Source organism: Myotis daubentonii, chromosome 13 (genome assembly GCF_963259705.1).
Source record: "Myotis daubentonii chromosome 13, mMyoDau2.1, whole genome shotgun sequence".
Classification (NCBI taxonomy): domain Eukaryota; kingdom Metazoa; phylum Chordata; class Mammalia; order Chiroptera; family Vespertilionidae; genus Myotis; species Myotis daubentonii.
Window position 1 is genome coordinate 48,048,738 of NC_081852.1, and position 26,906 is coordinate 48,075,643.

Sequence of the window (26,906 nt, forward strand, 5' to 3'; positions counted from 1 at the left end):
CAAACGACAGGCTGTCACACAGAAGTGAGTTCTGAAATCAACTCCGTGGGTCCCAACAAGTATTTAAAAGAGAACAGACTAAATGACCAAGTCACCCATAGGAAGGTTACATATTGTTTGTGAAACTCGTTTCAGATGTCTACCTACCTGCCTGCCTGTCTGTCTGACTGTCCGTATTGGGTTTTGATGTGAAATTTCTTACTATGGCAGAAAAGTTTTTAAAACACTGACAAATTCTTGGGACCTCAGCTTTTCGCTTCTAATCAGGCGATTCTGCCCTAGCTGCTGTGGCTCAGTTAGTTGGAGCATTGGCCCATGCATGGGAAGGTGACAGGTTCCATTCCGTCTGGGCATATATGGGAGGCAACCGATTGATGTTATCTCTCTCACATCAATGCTTCTCTCTCTCTCTCTCTCTCTCTCTCTCTCTCTCTCTCTCTCTCCCTTCCTCCCTAAAATCAAAATTTTTTTTAATGAGGCCACTGAGGATCCTCATGGGCAGCGAATTCTCTGTGAAACCAATACAGTGAGACACAGGGTGTTGGTCCAGAGGCCAGGCCAGCAGGGTCTGGGCAAAGGGGCCTCGGGTCAGCTGAGGTCTGGAGAATGTCGGGGGATTTTCCCACCCTGCGGAGCCCCGAGCTGGGTTTTTGTTCTGGCTTTTGAGAGCCATTGCACAGAATGGTCTCAAGGGGCAGTGACCTCAGGGAAGAGAGATGGAGGGGACATGAATGCTGTTCTTTGCCCCCATTTGCACCCTGATCCACACTGTGGCACTGAGGGCCCTTGTGTCCAACAAGAATCCGTCCTTTCTGCTCAGGCCTGTGTTTACAGGGTTCTGAGAATGGGCCCCATTGTGACCATGGGGACCGTCCAGAGAGGCCGGAATTTGTGCCTGGGGTGAAAAAGCTGAATTCCTGGTGAGGGAAGGGGTCTCGTGTACCCCCCCGGCTGTGTCCAGAGAGGCTGATGCCATGGCTATGGTGGACCCCAGGCATTGTGCTTGTCTCCCGAACGTCCCAGAGGGGCACTGCCATCGCTCAGCGAAAGGACAAAGCCCCGTCTGTCTGTCCCTCTCCTCTGACTTGCCTCACCGTTCTGGGCTGAGCATGTCTCTAGCCCAGGGACAGCTCCTTGGTATCCAGGCCTCAGAGCAGAAGGTTAAGAATGTGGGTGGAGCCCTAGCCAGTTTGGCTCAGTGGACAGAGCGTCAGCTCTGGGACTGAAAGGTCCTGGGTTCGATTCTGGTTAAGGGCACATACCTCGGTTGCAGACTCAATCCCCAGCCCTGGTGGGGGCGTGTGCAGGAGGCAACCAATCGATGTGCCTCTCTCACATCAATGTTTTTCTCTCTCTCCCCCTCACTCTCTCTAAAACTCAATGAGAAAATATCATCAGGTGAGGATTAACAAAAGGCAAAATAAAAAAAATAAAAGTATGGGTGGAGTCGAGGGTGCTTCAGCCACTTACTACTTGGTGACACAAGCAAGTTACTCAACCTCGGTACCTTCAGTTGTCAAAGGGGATAAAAGTAGTTCCTACCGCTGTTGTTGTCGGGATTATCTGGGCCAGTGTGCAAAGCTCCTAGAGCCACATCTGGAGCCAGAGAACCCCTGGGTGCAGGAAGGAACCTAGATTTGGAGTGTGGACAGTGGCCACAGTATAGGAAGGGCTGACTGGCCCGCCTCATGGGTTTGGACTTTGTAAGACCCTGGATAGGTGAGGAAGAGAAAGGTAAAAGGAAGGCAGAGACTCAGGGCTAGAAACACCAAGACAGCACCACCCAGTTCTAGAACGTTCTTAGGGAGGTCACAACGCAAGCTCTGGTGTGAGTGAGCGCAGCTTCCTGGAAGAGGGAACCTGGCTGTGGTGCTGCTTTCTAATGTGCCCCTCGCGCCCCAGGTTCATGGGCTGCTTCTTGCCGGCTCTGCCCGGCAGGGACCTGTGGCTGGTCTGCGGCCCCAGGACTGCCCGGCTCCACAGTCCCCAGAGAGGTTTTGTAACTTCTGGGGACAGTGATGCTGGGTTGATGTGGTCCTGGGCTCTGTGCCCTTCAATTGTCTCTCCTTCCCCATTTCAGCTCCCAGCCTCAGGCCACTTCCCAACACCCCACCCCCAAACCCAGCCTGGAGCAGCTCCCAGGCCCCTCCCTGGATAGCTTTTACCACGACTGCTATGGACAAAAATGGGCTGCGTGCTAACCTGACTAACTCAGGGAAGGCCTGCGTGGCAGCTTGGCAAACTCAAGAGACCTGAAGTAACCACAAAGGATGGTCTGAAATTAAAACCTTTCATTAACAAGCGATTTATAGTGGGTAGTCATGTCCTAGGCCAGTATCTTCCCTGACAAGGATCAACTTCCACACTTACTGAGCCGATTGTCTTTTTGCATCTAAGATAACATACCTGTGGAATGTCAGGGTTACTCGTAACTTCCCTTTTTCCCTTTTTCCCGACCCCTCAAGGGCACAACGAATGGCACCAGGGCGGAAACCACAAATTCCCCCATTGCTGCTGTTATTGTGTGAACTGTCCTGTACCCACCATCTTTTCACTTTTTATCCAATCCCAGAGCTTTCCCCGCTTTGCTTTCTCCCACCTCTAATCTGTCAACCACCGGATTTCATGTAACCCTCTCTGTCTCCTCCTCTGATGGAAATTTATAAAACTAGGTGAAAAGCCGCCTTTCTTCGGAGCATTATCCCAATCCATGGAGATTCTGCTTCCCAGCAATTGTTGACAGTTTGGCTCAAATAAACTCACAAAAATTCTTTACAGGTTTGAGTGTTTTCTTACATTAACCACTACTATGACTTTGCTGTTTCTCCCCTTCACTCCAGGTTCCATGAGGCAGGTACTGTGACATCTGCCCAGGCCCTGCACAGGGCTGGGCACCATGGGTGTTTGCTGAATGAATGAATGAATGAATGATTGCATGAATGCCCTGACTCTGGCGACCAGGCTCGGGGCTCTGAGGTTCTGGGGAGCTGAGGTTCTGGCTGGAGCTTTGGTATCATCCCAAGCTGTCCTCCAGGCAAACCCTGGGCATCTGCCCTCCCGTCCTTCCTTTCCCCCCAGGAAAGCTCAGTGGAAGTGCCGCTTCCTCCAGGAGGTCTTCCCTGATCATCACAGATGGGTCAGCAAGCACGGATGTCAGTTTGTGTAAAATACGAAAGGGCTTAAGCGGCCTCTGATGACAGGGCACTTCCTGTCCATTCATGAGGCTGGCCTTGGTCTCGGCTCCATCCTCTGTGACATCACTGAGTTGTCAGGAAACCACTGTGGCAGCACAGCCTGCTTTGCTGACATCCTGCCTGATTACTTCATGTGGGTCTCCGTCCTCCCCATCTGGACCAGTGTCTCACCGCCTCCTCTGCTGTCTCCCCTGCGGCCCAAGTCTGAGAACACGGGCACGTGTGCACACAGCAGGTGCTGACTGTGTGCTTCACATACCTGGTCGCAACTCTCTTGACCACCCCGAGAGCTGGGCACTATCACTACCCCCATTTTCCAGATGAGGAAACTGAGGCATAGAGAGCTTAAATCACCATTTAGTGGCAGAGCTGAGATCAGAACCAGTGCTGGCTGACTCCTACGTGCACACTTAGAACCTCCATGGTCTTTCCGGTCTCTTCCTTGGCCTTCCCACCCTGCAGGCCTCCAGGAACACCCTCCGCCCCTGCCCACCCACCTATGCCCAGAAGCCTCCAAGCCTGCACTGGGCATATTCCCCGTCGGCCCAGCCCACTCCCTGCCTCTCTGTCTCTAACTCTCCCTCAGCATCCAGGCGGAGGTTTGGCTCCCCAAGGCAGCCTTCCCTGCACAGCCCCGCCCCACCCCCAGGGTCTCCCTCCCTCGCCAAGGTTCCCCTGCACTCCTGGCCTGAGCCTCTCCTTTGGGCCTGCTTAACCACCTCATCCCTGCAATGGTCAGTGCCACCCTCCTGGGAAGAGGACCACAGGGCCTGGCCCCTCCAGGCAGGCCTTCCTGAGAGCTCCAACCACGGTGCCATGGGCCTTGAGCAGACCTGGCAGTCCAGTCTCCGCACCCTTGTTACAGAAATGCAGGGCTGGGGTGGCCCTTCCCTGCCTCTCGCCAGGCTCTGCCCCTGAGCTGCTGCTGAACTCCCTGCCTGGCAACAGGCATTTGCTGAGCATCGATTATGTGCCAGGCCCTGGGGTCAGAGGGTTGAGGAAAACAGACGCATCCCCTGGGGCCATGAACAGAACCAAATAAAGCAAATTGGCCAAATGGGTTAAGAGCCAAGAGGAAAAGGAAAATGAAGAAAGAAAGGGAGGTCTCTCTGAAGAGAGGATGGAAGGAGAGCCGGAGGGGCAGCTGGAAGGGCAGGGCAGAGGGGGGTGGGGGTGGGGGCACAGGCACCTGCAAGATCTTGGAAGTCACCCTGAGCACAGCAGAAGGCACCGTTAGCTCACACAGGCTTCTTGGAAAGCTCCCTCTGGAGGTGGACGGGTGCCCCACACCCGCCCTTGGGTGGGACAGCCCCGTGGCCCCGAGTTCACTGGCTCCCAGAGTTCCCTTCGGGATGAAGCCCCAGGAGCTGGTGGATAATGTACCACCTGTGGCTGCCTTTCCTCCCCCGCCTGCCTTCACGCCCTCACCGGTGTCACCTCCCCAGTCAACTGCTAGGTCTCAAATCTTCATCCCCAGATCTGCCTCTGAAGACCTTGGTAGGCCAGAAACACCTACCTCTCCCTCTTTCTGGCCCATCAAGGTCTTCCTAGCCCGCGGGTTCTAGCACAGCGCCCAACACACAGTGGGGGCTTTACCCGCACATGCTGGGTGTGGGCCGAGGTGGGGATAACCCATGTCTTCTGTCCTCTGGCTCCCGAGGCCGCTGCCTGCAGCGTGGCAGGTCCCCACGTGTCCCTGGGCAGGTGAGACAGGCTCACAGGTGCCCTCTCCCACTTGGGGTGGGGATCTGGCCACTCCCCGTTATTAATCTTTAATTCTCTGGCTTGGCAGGTACAGCTTTCTCTAATCAGGAGGCTGTCTCTACCTAATTAAGTCAGACCCGACCACAGCCCAGCGCCTGCTTCCCTGGCCATTTAGAGGGGCTGCCCCTCCTGTCCATGGGCCAGGCTCCTAGTCAAGCCTTCCTAAGGTTTCAGCTCTCCCTTCCGTGCACCAGCATTCGGGATGCTCTGAGGTGGGGATGCTCTAGAAATCCTCTGGGAAGGTTCTGAGGGCCGGAAAGAGCACTGGATTTTGAGTTTGGAAAAAAAAAAGCACAAGTTTTCTGAGCCTAAGGTTCCTCAGCTGCAGAAAGGAGGCATGAACCTCACAGGACTGTAATGATGACTGAACAAGACAGATCATGCTCAAGGGTCCAGCATAGCTGCGGGCAGTACCATGGGAGCCGGCAGGCACCCGCCAAAATGCTGGTGGCTGTAATATCCAATGTTGCCACAAGGTGGAGCAAGAAACACATCCCATGAACTAAGGCACGTGAAGTGACCAAGTTACAAGTGGTGCCTCAACTCCAATCAACCTTAAGACACAACTCACAGGGCCTGTGAAGGGGAAAGGTCATGTGCTCTCTAGAACGCTGTCTCTTTCACATCTTACTGTTGTTATGAATGTCTTCAGTGTCTTCCATTCCTACAGCCATCGGCGGCCCAGCCAAAGCCAATACTCTCTCTCCAGGAAGAGTATTTATTTATTTTTCTTTTATTAATCCTCACCCGAGGACATGCTTAGAAAGAGACATGGAGAGAGAGAGAGAGAGAGAGAGAGAGAGAGAGAGAGAGAGAGAGAGAGAGAGAGAGAGAGAGAGAGAGAGAGAGAGAGAGAGAGAGAGGCTAGCCAGAAGGCAATTTCTTTAATCCCTTTAAACTGCCACAGTCTCAGGGACTCTAACCTGATTGCCCTTCTGTCCCACTCCCCTTCAGGGACTGGCTCTCACTTCACTCTCGGCTTGAATGCTGCCTCTTCAGGGAAACCTCCCTGACCACCTCACCCGGCTGGACTGTTGCTGTGGATCCCCATTGGCTCAGCAGCTGTCGTAAGCCCCATTTTACAGATTGAGAGACTGAGGCCTTGGAAGTTTAACTATTTCCCAGGCCGCACAGCAGGTAGAGGAGGAGCCAGGCTGCTAGCCAGAGCAGCAGGGGGCTCCCACAGCAGCCAGCCAAGCCCTGCCTGTGCGGTCTCTCTCCCCACAGGCAGGGCTGAGCCGTGTTCACTTGCATGGGTCCCATGCCTCACACTGAGAAGGTGACCAAAAATGGGTTAATGCCTCCTGCCTGGAAGCCACAGAGGAAGCCCTGGTCTAGGAGGCCAAAGACTTGGGTTTGAGATTTAGCTCTGCCGTGGACCCTTTGTGGAGGGTTAGCAAACCAGGGGGCTGGTTACGACGGAGGGGTGGTAATTATAGGGTGGGGGGAACTAAGACCCCCTTTGCACATGACAAAACAGCAAAAGCCGGCTTCAGAGCGGGGTGTCCCCACTGTTGTCTCTGAAGTTAGTTAAACTCAAGGTCACACTGCTGGCAGCAGGGGAGCCTGGATCCTGAGATCCGGAGTCAGACTCCAGAGCAGGCCTGACCTGAAAGCTGACCAGATCGAGGATGTGGGGTTCCTGGGGGAGCCTCCCCAAATTCTCGGGGCTATCCCGGCGGCACTGCCACACTCCTCCGTCCTCCTTCTGGGTGTGAGGCAGGGCTGGCCAAGTCCCCTCTGTCCTCCTGGACTCTGCTTTCTGCAGGGAGGACAGCCACAACCTCAAGCCCCTTCCGAAAGATCGATGGGAAGGGAGGTGGGGAGGCCTTGCAGAGGAATGCCTCCTTGGGCCTGACCTTGTGCCCACCCTGGGCCCAGAGCAACTGCCTGCCCTCTGCCCTGGTCTGCGTCCCTGGAAGCCTAATTCGGCACCCTTCAAGGTAGCTCCCGGGCTACCTCAACAAGCCCCTGGCCCAGACCAAACCCCTGCTCTGCCTTAGTCAGGTACCACTGCCTCCGTCCCTTTCTTGTGGGCCTGCCAGGTGTCCCACGGACACAGCAGGTGGCAGGGTGCTGAGGGCGGACCTCTGGGTCCTAGGGAAGGTGGCTCTCTGGGCAGGCTGGGCAGAAACAGCTCTGATCTGACCATGGGCCTGCTGCCTCTCACCCCAGGTCCCTCCGAACACTGGACCATTGTTCTAGGCCCCAAGAGGGTGGCTCTGTGGCCCTGGGGCTGAAGAACAAAAACCTGTTTAGCAAGGCTCTGCTCCACCCATGCCATTTCAAGAATTGAGCCAGGATCCTGGCTGGATTCAGCGGGAAGAAATGAGCCCAGGCCTAGAGCGGGCGCAGGGAGCAGGAGAACCTTAGCCCATTCCATGAGCACACCAGGAGCCACCAGAGTTCTTGTGCCAGCAGACAGGTAGCGGGTCGAAGCGATGCTCACTGTGTGGTGAGAGGCAGGCACACCTGCCCAGCCTTGGCCTCCATTATCCCCTCTGCGACAGGCTCAAGCTGAGAGCAGAGAGCCAACAATGGTCAGGTGACAAAAAGAGGCTGTAGCCCAGCCTTGTGGCTGCGAGTAGCTGTCCCAAATAAAGATTAATGTGAAGTGTGGGGCTGGGCTGGGCCAACAGACTCCTGGGGAGGTGACCCTGGAGGGAAGAACCAGTGCAAAGGCCCTGGGGCAGGAACAAGTCTGACCCCGTGTGAGAAGCAGCAAGCTTCCAGTGTGGCTGGAGCTGGGATGGTGGGAGAGCAGCAGGAGGTGTCACCAGAGGGGATGGAGGAGGCAGGAGGAGGAGGCCTTGACTCTGAGTGACAGTGCTGGGGGGCAGCAGGGAGGATTTTGAGCAGAGGAGTGACATGACCTGATGTGTATTTTTAAATCGTCATTCCTCCCACTGCTTTGAAATGGACCACAGAGAACCAGGGCAGAAGCAGGACACCAGTCAGGAGGCCAGAATCCAGGTGAGAGGATAAGGGTTGGCCAGGGATGGCAGCAGGGGAGAGGGCGAGGTGTGGACTGCTCTAAGGCGGCGCTGCAGGGTGTGCTGATGAGTTGGGTGAAGAGGTGTGAAGGGGGAAGGTGAATCTAAACTGATGCCAGGCCCGGCTGGAGTGGCTCAGTGGTTGAGCGCTGACCTATGAACCAGGAGGTCACGGTTTAATTCCCGGTCAGGGCACATGCCCGGTTGCGGGCTCCATTTCCAGTAGGGGGTGTGCAGGAGGCAGCCGATCAATGATTCTTTTTCATCATGGATGTTTCTATCTCTCTCTCCCTCTCCCTTCCTCTTTGAAATCAATAACAAATATATTTTTAAAAATAAATGAATAAAATAAAATAATGCCTCGGGCCCCAGCTGACATCAGCCCTGCTCACACGCAACAGCAATACGCATCAGACAGTCTTAGTAGTTAGAGGACGGGGCCAGTTGTCTAGAAGAGCAATTGCCAGCAGCCGGGAGGTGGGCCCCGCTCTCCACCGAGGAAGTTTGCGGGCGGGCGGGCGGCCTGGATCAAAGCCCAGGGCTCAGGCCTGCTGCCCCCCTAACCCCCCTGCAATGCTGGGCTGCTGCAGGCCTTGCCTTCTGTGCAAGAGGGAAAGGGACACGGCCCCCACCCGGCCCCCGGGAACGCTCAACGCCCCTGCAGCAGCACACTTGAAAGAGGCCGGGGTTATCTGCAAAACTCCAATTAAACCCACAGGCTTTGATAATTTGATAAGCCACTCCACAGTCGCCCCAGAGTCAAAATACGCTGTTACTTGATCCCGTGTTTATGTTCAGGATGGTGGCCTGGGAAGGTGCAAGCAGGTCTGAGAGGGAGGGGGTGCAGGCGAGAGGCCGACAGATATCAGCCCGCCAGCCCAGGGTTCACCTCCAGGGCTGGGCTCTTATGGGAGCACAATCTACAGTGGAACGCGGGCCTCTCTTGGCAGGTCCTGCAGGCTGAGCGGGGCCAGGGGAGGAGAAGCCACCTAGAATGTCTGGCTGCATTAACCCCACTCAGAGCCTCCTGCCTGCTTTGAGCTGGAGGGGGCGCTGTTCTCGGGCCATATCTTGCCAGACCAATTGTGGACCAGCCCAGGTGACTGATACCACCTCAAGAAACAGGCAGATAACCCCACGGCCATGGTGACTGGGAGGCCCAAGGCTTTACACCTGCAAAAGCCAGGCTGTGGTCTGCAGGGGTGGGGCATCCCCATCCCACTCTGTTCCATAACCTTCCTCAGACAAAACTGTGAGCATCCCTATGTGCCCGTGGCACCTGCCAGGTTACCTCAGTTCACATTACTCCGTAAGCCCCCTGACCTCTCTGAGATACGTATTATCTCATTTTAGGGGTGGGAAAACAGAAAGGCAGAGAGGCTGAGCAATGGTCAGAGATCACGGAGGTGGGCGGCAGGTCCTGAGCCGGGAGCCGGGCCCTGCAAAGCCATGCCCGCTGCCTCGCCAGTGCCCAGCTGTCTCCCTGAGCCGGGTTGGCACCATTCCTCGAGGGCCTTGCGGAGACAGGCAAAAGGCTCCCCTGCCATTAGTGCGCAGGCCGACGGGTAAACTAGGGCCCGTTTACTCAGCTGACTGGCAGAGAGTGGGGTTTAGCGGCACACCTGCTACTTCACCCACCAGCCATGTCCCTCTCCCCTCCCGTGGGCACATGACCACGAGTGACTCCAATGGCAACCCTCCCCGAAAGGAGCCCCTCTCTCCCCATGGAAGGGAGGAGAACAGGAGGTTCCGAGAGGCCATCCCCGTTGGGGGGCGGCAGAGCCCCGTAGGGACTGGGGGACGGACACTGCTGGTCTCTAGAGCCTTCATCTGCCTGGGGAAAGGGAGGAAGGACTGGCAGGGGAGCACAGAGGGCAGGACAGAAAGGGCACAATGAGAGGCACCAGGCCCACCTTCTGGCCCCCCAGCTCCACCCCAGGTCAGGAAGGCAGGCGGAAGGAGTGGAAAGACTATGGGCCTCTGTTTGACATCAGCAAATTGTGGGTTCACGTCCCAGCTCCAGCTGGAGCCTCGGTTTCCTTATCTGAGATGTGGGGGTAAGGATGTAGAACTCCTGGTGCAAACGCTCTCACGAGCCTGGCACGTAGTAGGTACAGTGAGAGCGATGTCTCTCCCTCTGGAGAGAACACACACTTGTATCTCATTTTGTCGTCTGCCAAGCTCCTGCCCAGCCCTCAGGTCATCTGTTTCACAGGCAATCCTCGGGGGTAGCGATGGCAGGGATGAATCACTATCCCTCTGTACAGATGAGACAAGAGGGGCTCAGGGAGTAGTCTGCCGTGAGGGGGTGTGGCTCGCCGGCAGCAGAGGAGGGCTGTGAATGCAAGACTCTGTGTCCTATTCTGGAGGTTCTCCACTAACGACTCCACCTTGTGAGCCAAGTCACTGCTGGGTTTCTGAAGGTCCGCAGCCTCTGCTTGTTTCTTAAGCCTGTGGCAGCCGGCAAGGGAGACGGCCACTGTCAGGCCAGGTGAGCCTCTGAGTCGGACCATGCTTTTTCCTCCCTCAAGGGTCCGGGCCACCTTGGGCTTGGTCTTACAGCACGAATAAGGAAAAGGGCCCCTTTCGGCTGGACTGCCGTGGAGGTGAGGCTGTGCACTTTACAACCTCCCTGGGCACCACTCACAGAAAGGGCCGTATGAATGGCACCCCTGGGGCTGTGCGGCACACACCCTGGTCTTCAGGATCTCTCCTCCCCATCGCCACGTGGCACCTGCCTCTCCCGCGCCTGCCTCTCCCGCACCTGCCTCTCCCACACCCGCCCCTCCCGCACCCGCCTCTCCCGCACCCGCCTCTCCCGCACCCGCCTCTCCCGCACCCGCCCCTCCCGCACCCACCCCTCCCGCACCCGCCTCTCCCGCACCCGCCTCTCCCGCACCCGCCCCTCCCGCACCCACCCCTCCCGCACCCGCCCCTCCCGCACCCGCCCCCCCCGCACCCACCCCTCCCGCACCCGCCTCTCCCACACCTGCCTCTCCCGCACCCGCCCCTCCCACACCTGCCCCTCCCGCACCCACCCCTCCCGCACCCGCCTCTCCCACACCTGCCTCTCCCGCACCCGCCCCTCCCACACCTGCCCCTCCCGCACCCGCCCCTCCCGCACCCGCCTCTCCCGCACCCGCCTCTCCCGCACCCGCCCCTCCCGCACCCACCTCTCCCACACCTGCCTCTCCCGCACCCGCCCCTCCCGCACCCGCCTCTCCCACACCTGCCTCTCCCGCACCCGCCCCTCCCACACCTGCCAGCACACAGGAGCCGCTGGAGCTGCCACTTACTCTTTTGGAGGGTTGACATCTTCTGGCCGGGCCTCAAAGAACTGGAAGACTTCATCACACTGTGAAATGTGGGGAGGCAGCCGGACAAGCGCCTGTGGGAAGATGGGAGAAAGGGCGTTAGGCCTGAGGAAACTGGGACCAAAAAAACAAAAGCAGGGTCAACGTGGGCCAACAGTGATGGGGAGGCTCAAAAACTGTGCTGAGGAAGGTAGTTAACTAGCCACCCACCCATCCAACCAACTAGTCCACAGATTAACCAATTAGCCAATTAATGAAACAACTCTCCATCTGTCCATCCACCCCATCAACTAACCATCCAGTCAATTCATCACTAACCAACCAGTCAACTAATAAAAATAATGAAAAATGCAGTCAATCATCTAGCCAACAATTCAACCAACCAAACACCGACCATTCAACTAGCCAATCAAAGCAACTAAACAATCAGCCAATCAAAAGAAAACAATGACCATTGAACCCTACTAGGTCTCAGGGCCCTAGGGATCTACTCATTCTGCATGAACCCTGAAAGAATTCCCATGTTCCCCCCGAGTAAGTCCAAGATCTCTAGCCTGACAATCCAAGGTTTTATCCCACCAGCCTTGTCTCCCACTAACCACAGTCCAGCTGCACCAGATGCCCACACTCCCTAAACACTGACTGCACAATTAACCATTTAACAAGTTGATAATTCTACCCAGGACAACAGGGTGCTACCACAGAGTTTGAAAGGGAGAGAGGTTTTAGAAAGACACTTTGAAGCTGAGTTCCGAAGGATGGGTAGGAATTAACTGGCCAAGGTAGGCGGGGGTGGTCAAGCATGGAGGGTCCAGGAGCTGAATGAGGTCAGAGCCCTGAGAGCACTGAGCAAGGGAGAGGAGGCCAGAGCCTGCCATAGCAGGGTCTTCTTCAGCTAAGCTGAGGATGCCTGGAGGAGTAGGATAAGCTAAGGGTGTAGAAAGGCGTCTGAGAGGAGCGGGCATGAGCGAGGCTAGAAGGGTTGGATAGGCAGAGGGGAGGGAGAAAACTGTCCAGGGAGGACTGTGGGCCAGCTATGAGCTCACTGTCCCGGGAAGACTGAGAGTCTGCTGCGGGAAAGCGAGAGATCATGGTCAGCCGATGGTCAGAGTTCCTGCCACACACCAGCATTGCCGGGAGCCGGTCCATCCTTGCTGTTTCAAGGGACCTGGCATATATGGCATACTGTTCTTAATATGTTTGCTCCCTTTAGCGCTGTGTGTTTTAACCAAGGTCACCTCTCCGAGAAAGGTTGTTTCCCCAGGTAGGAATTTTTCCCTGAAGTCAGGGAGGGGATGCCTCTCCTAGAAAGGTTGTTTCCCCAGGTAGGAATTTTTCCCTGAAGTCAGGGAGGGGATGAAACTCCTTAACTAAGTGCCAGGCGGGTAGTTAATCACTACAAACAATCATGCTTAAACTACATAATCTTTACTCCCTGGAATGGAGATAAGAAACGCCCTAACCTTTGTAATAGAGATTGATAGGATTGAATCAACTGGTATAAATACAGATGTAACAAGACAGAAAGAGACAGAACTCAGAACACAGAACTAAGGACACAGTGCTTGGAAGACAGGACCAAGAGAGACAGAGCCTAGGCACAGAACCTACACAGAACGTTCTCTAGAGACAGAAGAACTTCGCTGGAGAGAGCATGCTGGAGGATCCTGGACAGGGACTGGCCTCGGAGCCTGGAGGCGGAGCCTGGCGAGAGAGCATGGCAGGGGATCCTGGACTGAACCTGACTGCGGAGATTGGCAGGAGAGCCTGACTAGAACCTGGTGACCAAACCTGGCTGGAGAAGTCCCTGTGTCATTCCTTCTTCGCCGACTCCGTCCACACCTTTGGGGACCCCTGGACCCGCTGGGGCTGGACCCCAACATCTGGCGCCCGAACAGGGACCCCTAGGTAAGCGCCCCGCACTTGGGATGGATCGGACTCCACCGTAGGAAGAAGGTGGATAGTCTTCGCTGACTCCGTCCTCACCTTTGGGGACCCCTAGACCTGCTGGGGTTGGACCCCAGCATCTGGCGCCCGAACAGGGTTCCCTTAGGTTAGCCCCCCCGCACTCGGGACGGATAGGACTCCACCATAGGAAAAGGGTGGATAGTCTTCGCCGACTCCGTCCACACCTTTGGGAACCCCTGGACCTGCTGGGGTTGGACCCCGGCACAGCATGGACTCCACACCTTGCAGCCTGGGGCACGGGGACCCCAGACCAGGCCCAGACGAACATGGAGGGGTGGGGCCAGGGGAAGCCCTGCTACTGGGCCCCTTATCCAGTATGGAGAGAAAACACTGGAATGATCCTTTGGTCCAAACTGACAGGAGCGGTCACTGCCAGAGCTGGGCTGAGACAGGGCCAAGGACTCTGGGCTGGAGCCAGGAGAGGAAGAGGAAACCCCAGGATGGCCGGAGTGAGGAACTGCTGATAAAGGGGCTCCAGGTCAGTGGTCAGTTGGACAAGACCCTTTCCTAAACCTGTGCCTCCAGACCACCTCCACCAGTACCCGATCCAGCGGCTCCCGTGCCAAGCATGCTGAGACCTCCAGAGTAGTCGCTGGGAACCCTCCTGATGAGGTCCTGAGGGCAGAGCTCATCTGCATGTTACAGATTTGGGGACGGAGGCTCAGGGAGGCCACGTGCTGCCCACAGGCCCCATCAAGGGTGGGAAAGACCTCGCTAGAAGGTAAGCTCCACACGGGCCGGGACTTTAGTCGGACCTGTTGACTGTGTCTCCAGATCCTTGAAGAGTGCCTGGCCCAGGAAGTATTTGTTTGAATGAATGAAGTCATGAAACAATAAATAAGGGTTCTGATGTGCAGAAGCCCAAATAAGTGGGACACGGTAATGGGGCATGAAAGCACGTGTGGTCTCAGGCTGCATCAATAGAATGATTGTGTTGAGGAAGAGGGAAGTGGTAGTTTAATCCTTCTCTGGGCCGATCAGGCAGCAATCCAAGTGTGGCACTGAGCAGGAGGCATCCTACCACAATGGCCCTTGTCAATGCCAAACCCACACCTGGGCAAGATGAGACAAGGTCCTATTCCATAACATATAAGGCAACACTGCAACTCCCAGCTGTTCCTTCTAGAGCCCGTGGCTTTCCATGGGCCTCCAACAGATCACATCCGCATGAACAGCCAGAAAACAGAAAGGAAGGGAATTTAACATTTAATAAGCAACTACCACATGCCAGGCACTGTCCTAGGCCCCCTGACTCTCCAATGATCTGACAAAGAACGGAGGTTTTTCCATGTGTGCCTGACACGGGGCTGTGCCCTGGTACAGGGAGGAGCCAGACACGGCCCCTGCACCCACAACAGGGCACCCGATGATGTGTTGCCCATTTTGTCCCCATTGTCTCTGTTCACCAGGGGGATACTGTGCTCAGAAGGGAGGATGGGTGGAAGTTGCCCCCACAGAGTTCAAGTTTTCATTTAATATACATGGTATGTGCTGTTTTCTCCCCCAGGAAGGAGAGAAGTAAAAGGAAAAGAAAGACCAAGGAAGAAGAGAGGAAAAGACACAGAGAGGCCCGGCTGATGCGGCTCAAAGGTTGAGCATCAACCTATGAACCAGGAGGTCATAGTTTGATTCCCAGTAGGGGGCATACAGGAGGCAGCCAATCAATGATTCTCTCTCATCATTGATTTTTTTTTCTCTCTCTCTCCCTCTCCCTTCCTCTCTGAAATCAATAAAAATATATTAAAAAAGAGAGAGAGATAGAGAGAGACAGAGAGAAGGTGGCAGAAAGGAGAGAGAGCTGGAGACAGAGAGACAGGGACATGGAGAGAGATAGAGACAGAGATGGAGACAGATACTCATGGTCACTCTTGGCAACAAAGAAGAGATAATGGAGATTAGACAGAGCATGACAGATAGAGAGAGATAGAGATAGAGATAGAGATAGAGATAGAGATAGAGATAGAGATAGAGATAGAGACAGAGACAAATACTAGACAGACAGCGACAGAGAAAATGGGGGAGCAGGCATGTGCAGACCCAGTGCTCCCCGCAGGAGGCAGGAGGGGTCAGAAGGGAACACTGATGGCTTGGGATGGGTAGGAGGCACGAGGAGCCCATCACAGGGACCTGAGCTCTGTGTGCGCAGAGTCGCTGCCAGGGCCACTTCCCTAACAGGGACAGGGAGGGGATGCAGGCAGGCTTCCAGTGGCCAAGCGCTAGCACCCTCCCAGCTCAGCGCACTGCCACCCGCCAGGCGCAGAGCCCGCCAGGCCGCAGCTCACCCAGCACTGGTGGTGAACACAGGGGCTCTTCATGCCGACAGAGACCGGCATTCTGGGGGCAGAGGCTGCGTGGGCCCGAGGGCCTCAGACAAAGGGGCCTTTTGGTGGAACCGCTGCAGACATCTTTATTAATAGGGAGCCTCGAGGGGAGCGCATTGAGAGCTCGTCCTGATTTCAGGCTGACAAGAGGCTCTCGGCTCAGAGCAGCTTCCATCAGAGCAGCCGCCAAGCCCATCTCTGGCCAAAATCATTTGGCAGGAGAGCTGGTGCTGAGCAGTCAGTCCTGGAGGCCTGGGCGGGGGACGGCTGCCAGAGCAGGGGAACCCCCACACCCAGCTGTCCTGAGAGGAGCAGGTAGGGCCAATATATGGGAACTTCTGGGGCACCACCCCCGGCTCAGGCCTGAAGTTCTGCCATTGAACATTCGAGATGCATGCCAGGGGGTGGTGAAGTTGGGGCCCCAGGACCAGGCAGACGTGGGTTTGAGTCCTGGCTGTGCCATTCGCCAGGATGCTGTGTGATGTGGAATATATTACTATTTTCCCTCTCTGAGCTCAGTGCAATGGGTTTGGTATGGCTCCTACCTGTTCGAAGGTTAAGTGAGATCATAAATATGAGGAGCCTAGCACAGTGCCTGATATGAAGCAAATGCTCAGTAAATGTTAGCTATTGCACTATGGTCTTCGTTGCCATTATTCTGTAGGTGAAAGCAATGATGCATACTAGGAAGAACACTGGAAGGGGAGTCCGGAGACCTCAATTCTAGCTCCAATGCTGCCTTTCTATACTTGCTGCATGACCTTGGGCAGCTCGCCTCACCGCTCCGGTTGTCGTTTCTTTTAGGATAAAACAGACTAGCTCTGGAATTTCAAACTATATCTCATGGAACACCAATCTGATGAGATAACCTGAGTTCTGTGGGCACATGTGAAAGGATGTTTTGTAGATCCCCATCTTGGTCTTGGAAATCACCATGTTCATTATCATAGCAAAGGCTCTGAGAAGTCCTGCAGGAAAGAAACCTATAGAGCTTTGTTAGGCCAGCATTTACTAATCATAATGACATCCTGGGACTGCCTCATTTAATCATCACATTAAATCCGAGATAGGTATGAACATGCTTCCAATTCCACATTAGGATAAACTAAAGCACAGAGAGGTTAAGCAATTTCCCAAGGCCACAGAGCTAGTAAGCAGCAAGACTTTAAACGGGGCCGTTTAGACCAGAGCCTACGCTCTGTCTGATCTAATTCTCTCTACCGCCTCCACCATTACCCACAGGTCTCTGACTGTAGAGCTGGTTTTCCAAACGATTCCTACTGACAGCCCAGGGAACACAGCTGGGGCAAATCCAGACCAGAGACATTCTGAAGTTTCTTCCAGCTCTAACAGCCAGCGGCTCCAGGACTGTAAATAGCACCACTATCAGTGACTTCAGTGTCAGGTCTATCAATCAATCTCACTGAGCCTTTCGAACAGAGCTTTGCCTCCGGTGAGGTTGGAGGGTCGGAAGGACCCCTAGGAGGGAGAAGGGCTGGAATGACCTCAGAGCCCTCAGCATCCAGGGAGGGGCCGCTGTCCCCTGGGGCTGCTTAGAGCATGCAGGATGTCAGCTGAGCTAACATCAGTCCCCATCCAACCTTGGCATCCTGTGGTCCAGGGGCTGGGCGAGCTGGCTGACAGCAGATCTGGAGAAACAGGGTGAGGGGAGGTGCTGAGGGCAGTGGGCACCTAGGCACTAAAGAGCCATCCAGGTGTGCCCATCAGCCAGTTCTTCCAGGGCCTCCCTCCCCCAGACCTCACCTGCCCTAAAGTCTCCAGCTCCTGGCCCCTGAGACCATTTCCTGGGAGCCAGTGGCATGGGCCACCGCTTGGCAACATGTCACCATTCCGGATGGTGCAGATTCAGATAAGGGAGAGGGTGGCCGCACTGCATGTCTCTGAGACCTCCTTCCAGGTACGTGGGCCCGAGTCTGGTCTTTGCAAGTGGAGCAGCGTGGGAGGGGGCTCTAGCCAGGCTGTGTTCAGACGATCTGCTCCGAAATGAACCCCCTCCATGAAGCCCGCCGCGCTGGGTAACGCTTGTCTCAGGACAAAAAGCGAAGTTCTGCATTTAGCAAAACAAGGTGTGTGCCCTGCTCTTTCCTCGGGATCATACATTTCCCCCTTTTTATCAGCTTCATTTTGGTTTCTAATCAATGGACATCTCTAGGTAAAAGCCCAGTGACCCTGGGTGGGGTATGGGGGTGTGTCATGGGGGTTGGCGTTCTGCCCATTTGGCCCCCACTCTTGCCCCCATCCCCACTCCTGGGGCTCCTCTCTCTATCCTGCCCCCAACTGTTCCTTCTACATCACCTTCGAGGAAGCTGGGAGCTCACAGCATTTCTGTAAATCGGAGTATCTCAAACACAGGAGTTCTCTTTTTAGAGGACTTAGGCAGCAAATCCTTTTGAAACGGAAATAGTGTCTAATTTGCGGCTGCAGTTTAAGCCATTTCACAAGGGGTCCTAGTACATCGGGCCTTGGGGACATGTCACCCTCTTCCGAGGTTTCCTGTGCTTGTATGTGATCTTTGCATCTTGTCATCAGATACTGGCTGGATGCCACGTGGGCCAGGCTTCTTGCTGGTGAGTGAAGACACAAGGAAACAGAGGGGGCCTTCCAGGAGCGCCTGGCCTGAGAAGATGGACACACGGACGCTACCCTGCTACTGGGAATAGTGTGTGATGTGGAGGCATGCACAGGGCTTTCTGGGGAATGGAAGAGAAGGGGTCAGCTTTCCCCGGGGAGTCGGGAGGCTTCTGGGAGGGACCCTGTGGAAGCTGAACACTTCCCCAGGCGAGGGGCTAGCACAGGCCCAGGGGCAGAAGCCTCAGGGGGTCTGGCTAGTGGGGAACGGCCAAACTTCCGGCAGACTGGACGGTGGAGTTCAGAGGAGAGAGGTGAGAGCTTCGCCTGAGCAGCACTGCGAAGCACCGCACAGAGGACCTGGCTGAGCCACTCAGCGGTTCTTATGGGCAATGGGCTCCTCTGATGGCCTTTAAGGAGGAAGGGACAGGCTGGAAACTCCTTTGCCCGGGGCTGTCTGGACCAGAGTAGACGGAGAGATTCTACCAACTAGGTTTCCCTACAGACGCAGACCACAGGGGAAGCATGGACCAATCAGTCTTGCCTCTCCGCCTCAGTCTCCGCCATGAGCCATGAAGTTACTCTCCCATCTAGGACTGAGCATGCAAGGAGCTTTGGTACCTCTTAAAGGATTCTTTTGGTTGCAACATGAACTTTTCTCTCTCTTTTTAAATTTGTTTTTATTGATTTCAGAGAGGAAAGGAGAAAGAGAGATAGAAACATCAATGACGAGAGAATCATTGATCGCTGCCTCCTGCACACCCCACACTGGGGACTGAGCCCGCAACCCGGGCACGTGCCCTGACCGGGTATGGAACCGTGACCTCCTAGTTCATAGGTCGACACTCCACCACTGAGCCACGCAGACTGGGTCTTTCTCTTTATTAATGAGAACCAATGATGGGCCATGGTGGAACATTCCCACGGTGGGAGGGAGAACACCCGGGACTAAGAACCACCACAAGTCATAGCCTCTGCTTTCAAATCTGGGAAATAGGGATAAAAATGAATGAGCCCGTGAGATTTAGAGGGTCTTGTGGGGCTTGGAGTCCCTCCCTCAGTCTAACTACAGCCAACCCCTCATCGCTCCCACAAAGAAAGCCATCGATCCTGAAGGCAAGCCTATCGCTGACAGCGTAATAGAAGCAAGCTCCGCTTTTTAGACAGCAAAAATGTTTGCCACACCCACCAGGAAACAGAGACGTGTACAAATGTCATTAACATGGCAAAGGGGGAGCTGATCATCTCAAACACTCACCCCTCCACTCCCCAACCCCTGAGATATTTATATCATCCCCCAGACAAATACTGCAAACACGTCTGTCACAGGCAGGAACAGGGTCAATGGAGTCACTTATAAAATTGTTAGTCCGAGCCCCTAAAGTATAGCTCAAGCTTATTAGTGAGATGAAAGTTTTCAACTTGTTGAGGCCACGGAACCATTAAATATTAACCGCATAACCATGTTGCCTATTAAATTAATTTATGGAGTCAAAGCAATGCCTTTGGAAGCCCTCTTGATAGACACCTGGCCCTCAAGTGCCACATAAAACAATTACTGGCTGGCGCTCGCTGGATTTTCCGTGACGCTCATCCAATCTGCTCCGTATATGTTTGAAATTAACAGAGATGTGGGCTGTGAAATCCCCATTAGGCAGGGGGACTGCCTGAAGCCTGGGGAGGTCCACTGCATGGTCAGACTTTCCACATCTGAGTCCTGGCAGAGGAGTTGGCAGCTCTGTGCACAGCGCCAGCTTCACAATTTGGGGTGCGTTTGAATCCTCAGCAAATCCCGGACTCGGAGTGCACGTTGTCTAGCAGGTCCAGGAAGAAGGTGTTGCCAGCCAAGCAGAGCTGCATATGCAGGGTACTGCAAATACACCCTCCCCCCACTCCCCGCCCCTGAAATTCTAAGCAGTGTGTCCAAATTCTAAGCAGTGAAATTCTAAGCAGACAGTCATAGACAAGGGAAGGGCCGGCCATCGAGTGGACTACACATGGCATTGACAGTGGACTTTACTGTGGGGAGCAGTGACGTTGAGTGAAGTGTTGGGTCCTGAGTGGCCATAGATTGGGCCATCGGGTGGCAGAGCTATGAAATGCAACCCTGGGTGGCAGTGGCCACGGATGGCTACTGCCTTATTCCTGATGACCAGTCCAAGGTCATTCTAAGGTCCCAGACAATCAGACCACAGATCCCAGCTTTCTAATTCGGCAGAATTAAAGGTCACTTCTGCACTGCCCTGCCCCCCCACCATTCTCAGAGTAAATTACAGCCTGCGAGATGTCTGGCTGCTTGGTGAACCCATGACATTGCCCCTCATTGCCTGGCTCTGGGCCAGCCGTTCTTGTCTGAGCTAATCAGGTTAGGAGGCTCCTCCTCTTGCAGAGCCCACTTAAATGGCTCCCTCAGCCACTAGCAGCACTCCTGGGACCCCAGAGTCCCCCTGGCTCTCATCCTGATTCAGGAGTCCTGTCCAAAGCCTGACCCCAGGGGATGAGCTGTTAGGGGTCTCCCCCTCCAGATGATCTGGGAGGGGGCATTTCCACAGAGCTCAGCCGCAGATGCCCGGGCTCCATCACCGAGGCTGCCACGAGCCGTGAATCCCAGCTGGAAGACGCGTCCCCCTGCCCTCTGCCCTCTCCTCCATTAGCTTTGCTCATTTATTTAACTTCTTGGGAAGGAATGAAGAGAAATAAAAGCTCAGGCTGCAGCCATCAATTTAACTGGAAATGGCAAATGCCCTTTAGGGAGAAAAAGGAATTCAGGCATACCTTGTTTTATTGTGCTTCGCTTTCTCACACTGCATAGATGTTGCCCTTTTTACAAGACCTCCACCAGCAAAAAAGATGATGACACTTGCTTTATTGCGGTGGTCTGGAACCGAACCGCAGCCTCTCCTAGGTCGGCTGGATTGGTCTGAGGAAAGGGAGCTTCTGGTTTAAGGGAATAATTCATCATCAGGGCATCCTTTCAGGTTAAGGAAGAAAATGTGACCAGTATGACCTGCACAGTCACGGAAGTCAGAATCAGCTTAACGCAGAGTCTGTGGGAGTGCTTGTCGGCCCCGTCAATTTAGCAACATGGTTCTTATTTGGGCATTTTTATTGCCAAAGAGTGTTTGAGAAATATCAAACATTAGCACAAAAAGGAATCTTTAAAAAAACAACAATATATATTTTTATTGATTTCAGAGAGGAAGGGAGAGAGAGGGAGGGAGGGAGGGAGGGAGAGAGGGAGAGAGAGAGAGAGAGAGAGAGAGAGAGAGAGAGAGAGAGAAATAACAATGATCAAAGAGACTCATTGATCAACTGCCTCCAGCATGCCCCAAACTGGGGATCAAACTCGAAACCTGGGCATGTGCCCTGACTGGGAATTGATCTATGAATTCCTGGTTCATAGGACCATTGAGCAACACTGGCCAGACAAGAAGAAATCTTATGGTCACAACTCTGTAGGAACAGAGTATTTCAGAATAACAAGCACTGAGATATACCTTCCCTCACTCCACCCCTTTCATGGACCCTGTGAAAGAGTTGTTTCTACCCTCCTTTTACAGATGAGGAAACTGGGGCTCAGAGAGGCAAAGTAACTCTCCCAAAGTCACAGAGCTAGGAGGTGGGCACTGGGGTCTGACCCCAGCTCTAGTGCTAGCACTCACAACAAAACGTTATCCCACTTGCCTCTCAGATTCCACAGTAGGTTTAGTTTAAGAAATTCCATCTCCATGAAAGCCAGTGGTACCCAGCGGTAAGATTCAACTTTCTGCCATGGAATAATAACAAAAAGGTAGCATCTACTGAATGCTTCCTCTGTACCAGACACTATGTGCTGTGGCTCAAATGTGTCAGTTCATTTCCTCCCCAGAACTACCTTCTGCAGAGGCACTATTCTCCCTAAGGTACAGGTGTGGAAAATGAGGCTCCCGGAAGTTAAGTAACTTGCCCAAGTTCTCGAAGCTAGTGAGGAGTTCAACCTGCCCAGAGACCTCTCACTCTCCCTATAGGGGCCTAGGCTCTAATCCAAGCAGAAAGGCAACAGGCTCTGCATCTGGACATCGCTGCCACGCTCCCATCCGTGCTCTGGCATGGGCTCTCCTAGTGCAGGAGCGTACACATGCTGTGTGTGTGTTTTTGTGTGTGTGTGTGTGTGCGTGTATGTGCACGCGCACACATTTGCTCCTATGAAGATGTGTCCATGAACTCTGTAACTACCAAGACTTCTGTGAATAAGCAAATATACGTTTCGAATGCTCTTAAACCCAGAACCGATTCCAACAACGTCCCAACAGGAACTCAAAGCAGCAGTTCTACGTCCAGCAGAAGGTCACGTACAGAATCCCTCCCACAGGAAGCCCTTCGCTGAGCTCCCAAGCCCGTGGAAGTGATTTAAAATGGCGTTTTGTAAACACGGACGTGTCCCGAAAGGAGTAGAGGCTCAGCTAGCTGTGAGCCTGAGGCCCTCAGAGGGCGGCCCAGTCATGGGGTGGCCCCTCCCCAAGGGACACCCATACCCACCCCTCTGGCCAGGAAGCACCAGGCCTCAGGACGTATCTGCTAAACCACAGCAGAGGGCTCCGAACAGACAGACTTCCTTCACAGATGGACAGAAGGGGCGGCCCCAAGCCCCCAGACGGCCTTACCCGGCAGTACTCGTCGATGGGCTTCAGCCTCCTCACAGCGACGTCCCGGATGTGGCTTCTCCGGAAGAGGATTTTGCCTGGAAGAGAAATGCTCGTGAGCCAGGTGATTCCAGGTAAAACTGCCACAGGGACCTGGGACCCTCCCCTCTCAGTCCCCTCTCCCTTGGCTTCTCAGCATCTTAGCTGGCCACCACCTCTGCTTGTTGTCAAGGCAACAAGGGAGTAGTCACCTCTTTCAGGGGGCAGGAGGCACCCAAGGCTGAGAGCCCAGGACCTCTCGGGCAGGCGAGGAGCCCTGGAGGCTGCCATCTGGTCCAGGTCACCGTGTCTGGGTCTAATGGCAGGATCAATGCCCAGACGTGGGCACAGCTCCCAACTGACCTCGCAAATAAATACAAAGGATGGCCCCACCCAACGCTGTGTTTTGTTTTCAGGCCCATCCCTACTTGAGAAATCGGCATTAGTTCCTGCCAGCCGGGCAGGAATTCCTATTCTTAGTTTAAGTGGGTGGCTATTTCCAGGGCGGGCACAGGCCAATGCCGAGGGGGCCTGACGGTTCCCCAACTTCTCTGACACACAGCCTCCAGCCGTCCGGACCACTGCATGGCTGTGCTGATATACCCTTTTACAGGCATGGGCAAGGCTCACAGGAAATGCCAACCCCTCCAACCTTCCCAGCAGGCTCCTCTGAACTAGCAGAATGCAATGATAACAAATAGGTCAATGCACAGTCCTTCACAATAATTAAATTTGGAATAGGAACCCTTTGGCCTGACATTCAAGGCCCAAAGACAATCACAGCTGACATTTCTATGCCCAAAGACCATCAATGTCTAGGGCCAATGCCCCCTCTTCAGAGGCCTTCCCTGATTGGCCAAGCTGGGAGTAATCTCCATCTTTCCAGGGCATCCACGCACATCGTCCATTCCTCAGGCATTCGTGCATTCTGCTGTGGTTACAGCTATTGTGAGCCTCCTTCCACCTGGGGCCTGTCTGTCTCATCTGAGCTGGGACACTGTGAAGTGCTCATGCATAGCTACTAGGTGTACCGGTCAATAATGCTGATTTCTTTCAATAGATGGGGTTACACATTTGTTGGTATATATGCGATTTGATATGTATGCTATTTTGTTGTATTGACAATAAGCTTCAAAACTTCATATGTCAAATTTTCTGAAGGTGTTACCATCATATACAGATTGAGCATTAACTGGTTAATAATGCGGATTGAGCGGTAACTGGTTAGCGATGCGGATTAATTATTGACCTCTTAGTAATGTGGATTTTGTAATCAAAGAAAACACGATAATTTCAAGAGAAACATCAAAAGGGCTTTATTCAAAGTAATGTCCTTCCCTAGCACTTTTCTTCAAAATAATGAATTAAAACTTCCCACAAATGCTTTTTGGCATGAAACTTGACATTTTTAAGCGTAAAAATATCTATGATGTTAACACCTTCAGAAAATTTGACATATGAAGTTTTGAAGCTTGTTGTCAATACAACAAAATAGCATACATATCAAATCACACACACACACACACACACACACACACACACACACACACATATATATATATATGAACATATGTGTAACCCCATCTAATGAAAAAAATCCTCATTATTAACCAGTACACCTAGTATACCAGGCATCTGTTGTCTAAATCTATCCTATTTCCCCCTGGAGAGCCTCCCTCCTCCATTCCTAGTCCTTATGGTTCAGACGAGGCACCCCACACCCCCTGGCAACAAGGTAGGCATGTGACCCTGCCTAGAAAACCAGAGTCACAGTGATTAGCTCAGAGGTAGCCAGGGAACCTGGTCTGGGCCAATCAGGATCCGCCCTGAGACCTCTGCTGGTGCCTTCTTTCTCCCAAAGTTGCTAAGCTGGTAGGACAAAAATCTGGAGCTTCTAGTGCCATCTTTCTTCTGCCTCAGAAGGAAACCAACTGAGAGAAAGGATCTGGCATAAGGTAGGCACTCAATCAATGTTTCTTGAATGATTGAAAAGCAGAGCCAAGAGATAGTGAAGGGCACATTTCTTTGACATCATTTGAGTGCCTGGATGTAGCTGTTTCTGAACTCAGAGTTTGCCTGGCACTTTTACTTTCATAAATAATTATTTTTTATTTGAACTGGTTGGAGATGGATTTTCATCACTTGCATTAAAGGAGCCCTAGTTGAGATAACTGCCATTGCACATGAACAAAGGTGCAGACCACATGCGAATCCACTTAAGCGCCCTCTGTCTTCTAGATCCAACTGAAGTACAGAGAAAGGTTGTTTCCCCAGAAACAGACCCAGACAGACCCAGGGACAAGGAGTGGAGTGCATGTCGTTTATTTGGGAGGTGATCCTGGGAAGTACAGTGGGGGGATGGGGAAGGAAGGCAGGGAAGGGGAGGAAGCATTACACAGCCAGCTCATCATTCTGTGTCTCCAGAGTGAAGTTCTGTTGAGGAACTCGGGGGTAGGAGGTGGGGGTAATGAAGATCATACCTCAGAGGTATCCCAATTGAGGGCAAGGAGGCTCGGGTATTTATCCCACCACCCCCTGGCTTGTTATTGAGCTTCTGAGAGCATTGCCTCCATGGTCCCTCTGGCTGAGTGTGCCCGGAGAGCATTGCCTCCATGGTCCCTCTGGCTGAGTGTGCCCGGAGAGCACTAACTCCATGGTCCCCCTGGCTGAGTGTGCCCGGAGAGCACTAACTCCATGGTCCCTCTGGCTGAGTGTGCCTGGAGAGCATTACCTCCATGGTCCCTCTGGCTGAGTGTGCCCGGAGAGCATTAACTCCATGGTCCCTCTGGCTGAGTGTGCCCGGAGAGCACTAACTCCATGGTCCCTCTGGCTGAGTGTGCCCGGAGAGCACTAACTCCATGGTCCCTCTGGCTGAGTGTGCCTGGAGAGCATTACCTCCATGGTCCCTCTGGCTGAGTGTGCCCGGAGAGCATTAACTCCATGGTCCCTCTGGCTGAGTGTGCCCGGAGAGCATTGCCTCCATGGTCCCTCTGGCTGAGTGTGCCCGGAGAGCACTAACTCCATGGTCCCTCTGGCTGAGTGTGCCTGGAGAGCATTACCTCCATGGTCCCTCTGGCTGAGTGTGCCCGGAGAGCATTAACTCCATGGTCCCTCTGGCTGAGTGTGCCCGGAGAGCATTGCCTCCATGGTCCCTCTGGCTGAGTGTGCCCGGAGAGCACTAACTCCATGGTCCCTCTGGCTGAGTGTGCCCGGAGAGCACTAACTCCATGGTCCCTCTGGCTGAGTGTGCCCGGAGAGCACTAACTCCATGGTCCCTCTGGCTGAGTGTGCCTGGAGAGCATTACCTCCATGGTCCCTCTGGCTGAGTGTGCCCGGAGAGCATTAACTCCATGGTCCCTCTGGCTGAGTGTGCCCGGAGAGCACTAACTCCATGGTCCCTCTGGCTGAGTGTGCCCGGAGAGCACTAACTCCATGGTCCCTCTGGCTGAGTGTGCCTGGAGAGCATTACCTCCATGGTCCCTCTGGCTGAGTGTGCCCGGAGAGCATTAACTCCATGGTCCCTCTGGCTGAGTGTGCCCGGAGAGCATTGCCTCCATGGTCCCTCTGGCTGAGTGTGCCCGGAGAGCACTAACTCCATGGTCCCTCTGGCTGAGTGTGCCTGGAGAGCATTACCTCCATGGTCCCTCTGGCTGAGTGTGCCCGGAGAGCATTAACTCCATGGTCCCTCTGGCTGAGTGTGCCCGGAGAGCATTGCCTCCATGGTCCCTCTGGCTGAGTGTGCCCGGAGAGCACTAACTCCATGGTCCCTCTGGCTGAGTGTGCCCGGAGAGCACTAACTCCATGGTCCCTCTGGCTGAGTGTGCCTGGAGAGCATTAACTCCATGGTCCCTCTGGCTGAGTGTGCCTGGAGAGCATTAACTCCATGGTCCCTCTGGCTGAGTGTGCCCAGAGAGCATTGCCTCCATGGTCCCTCTGGCTGAGTGTGCCCGGAGAGCACTAACTCCATGGTCCCTCTGGCTGAGTGTGCCCAGAGAGCATTGCCTCCATGGTCCCTCTGGCTGAGTGTGCCTGGAGAGCATTACCTCCATGGTCCCTCTGGCTGAGTGTGCCCGGAGAGCACTAACTCCATGGTCCCTCTGGC

The 26,906-nt window shown here is 54.2% G+C and overlaps 1 protein-coding gene across 3 annotated transcripts in view; it reads right to left on the minus strand.

Annotated features, from left to right (window-relative positions):
• The window catches only part of SH3PXD2A (SH3 and PX domains 2A), a 220,518-nt gene that overhangs the window by 91,098 nt on the left and 102,514 nt on the right, over positions 1-26,906 (minus strand). For all 3 annotated transcript variants that reach the window (XR_009448256.1, XM_059661286.1, XM_059661287.1), the window contains exons 4-5: positions 22,787-22,863; positions 11,248-11,339 (exon numbers count right to left, since the gene is read on the minus strand). Coding sequence is in view for 2 of the 3 variants with exons in the window: in XM_059661286.1 (XP_059517269.1) it covers positions 11,248-11,339; positions 22,787-22,863 (169 nt within the window). In the remaining variant the exon portion in view is untranslated. The remainder of the gene's footprint in view (positions 1-11,247; positions 11,340-22,786; positions 22,864-26,906) is intronic.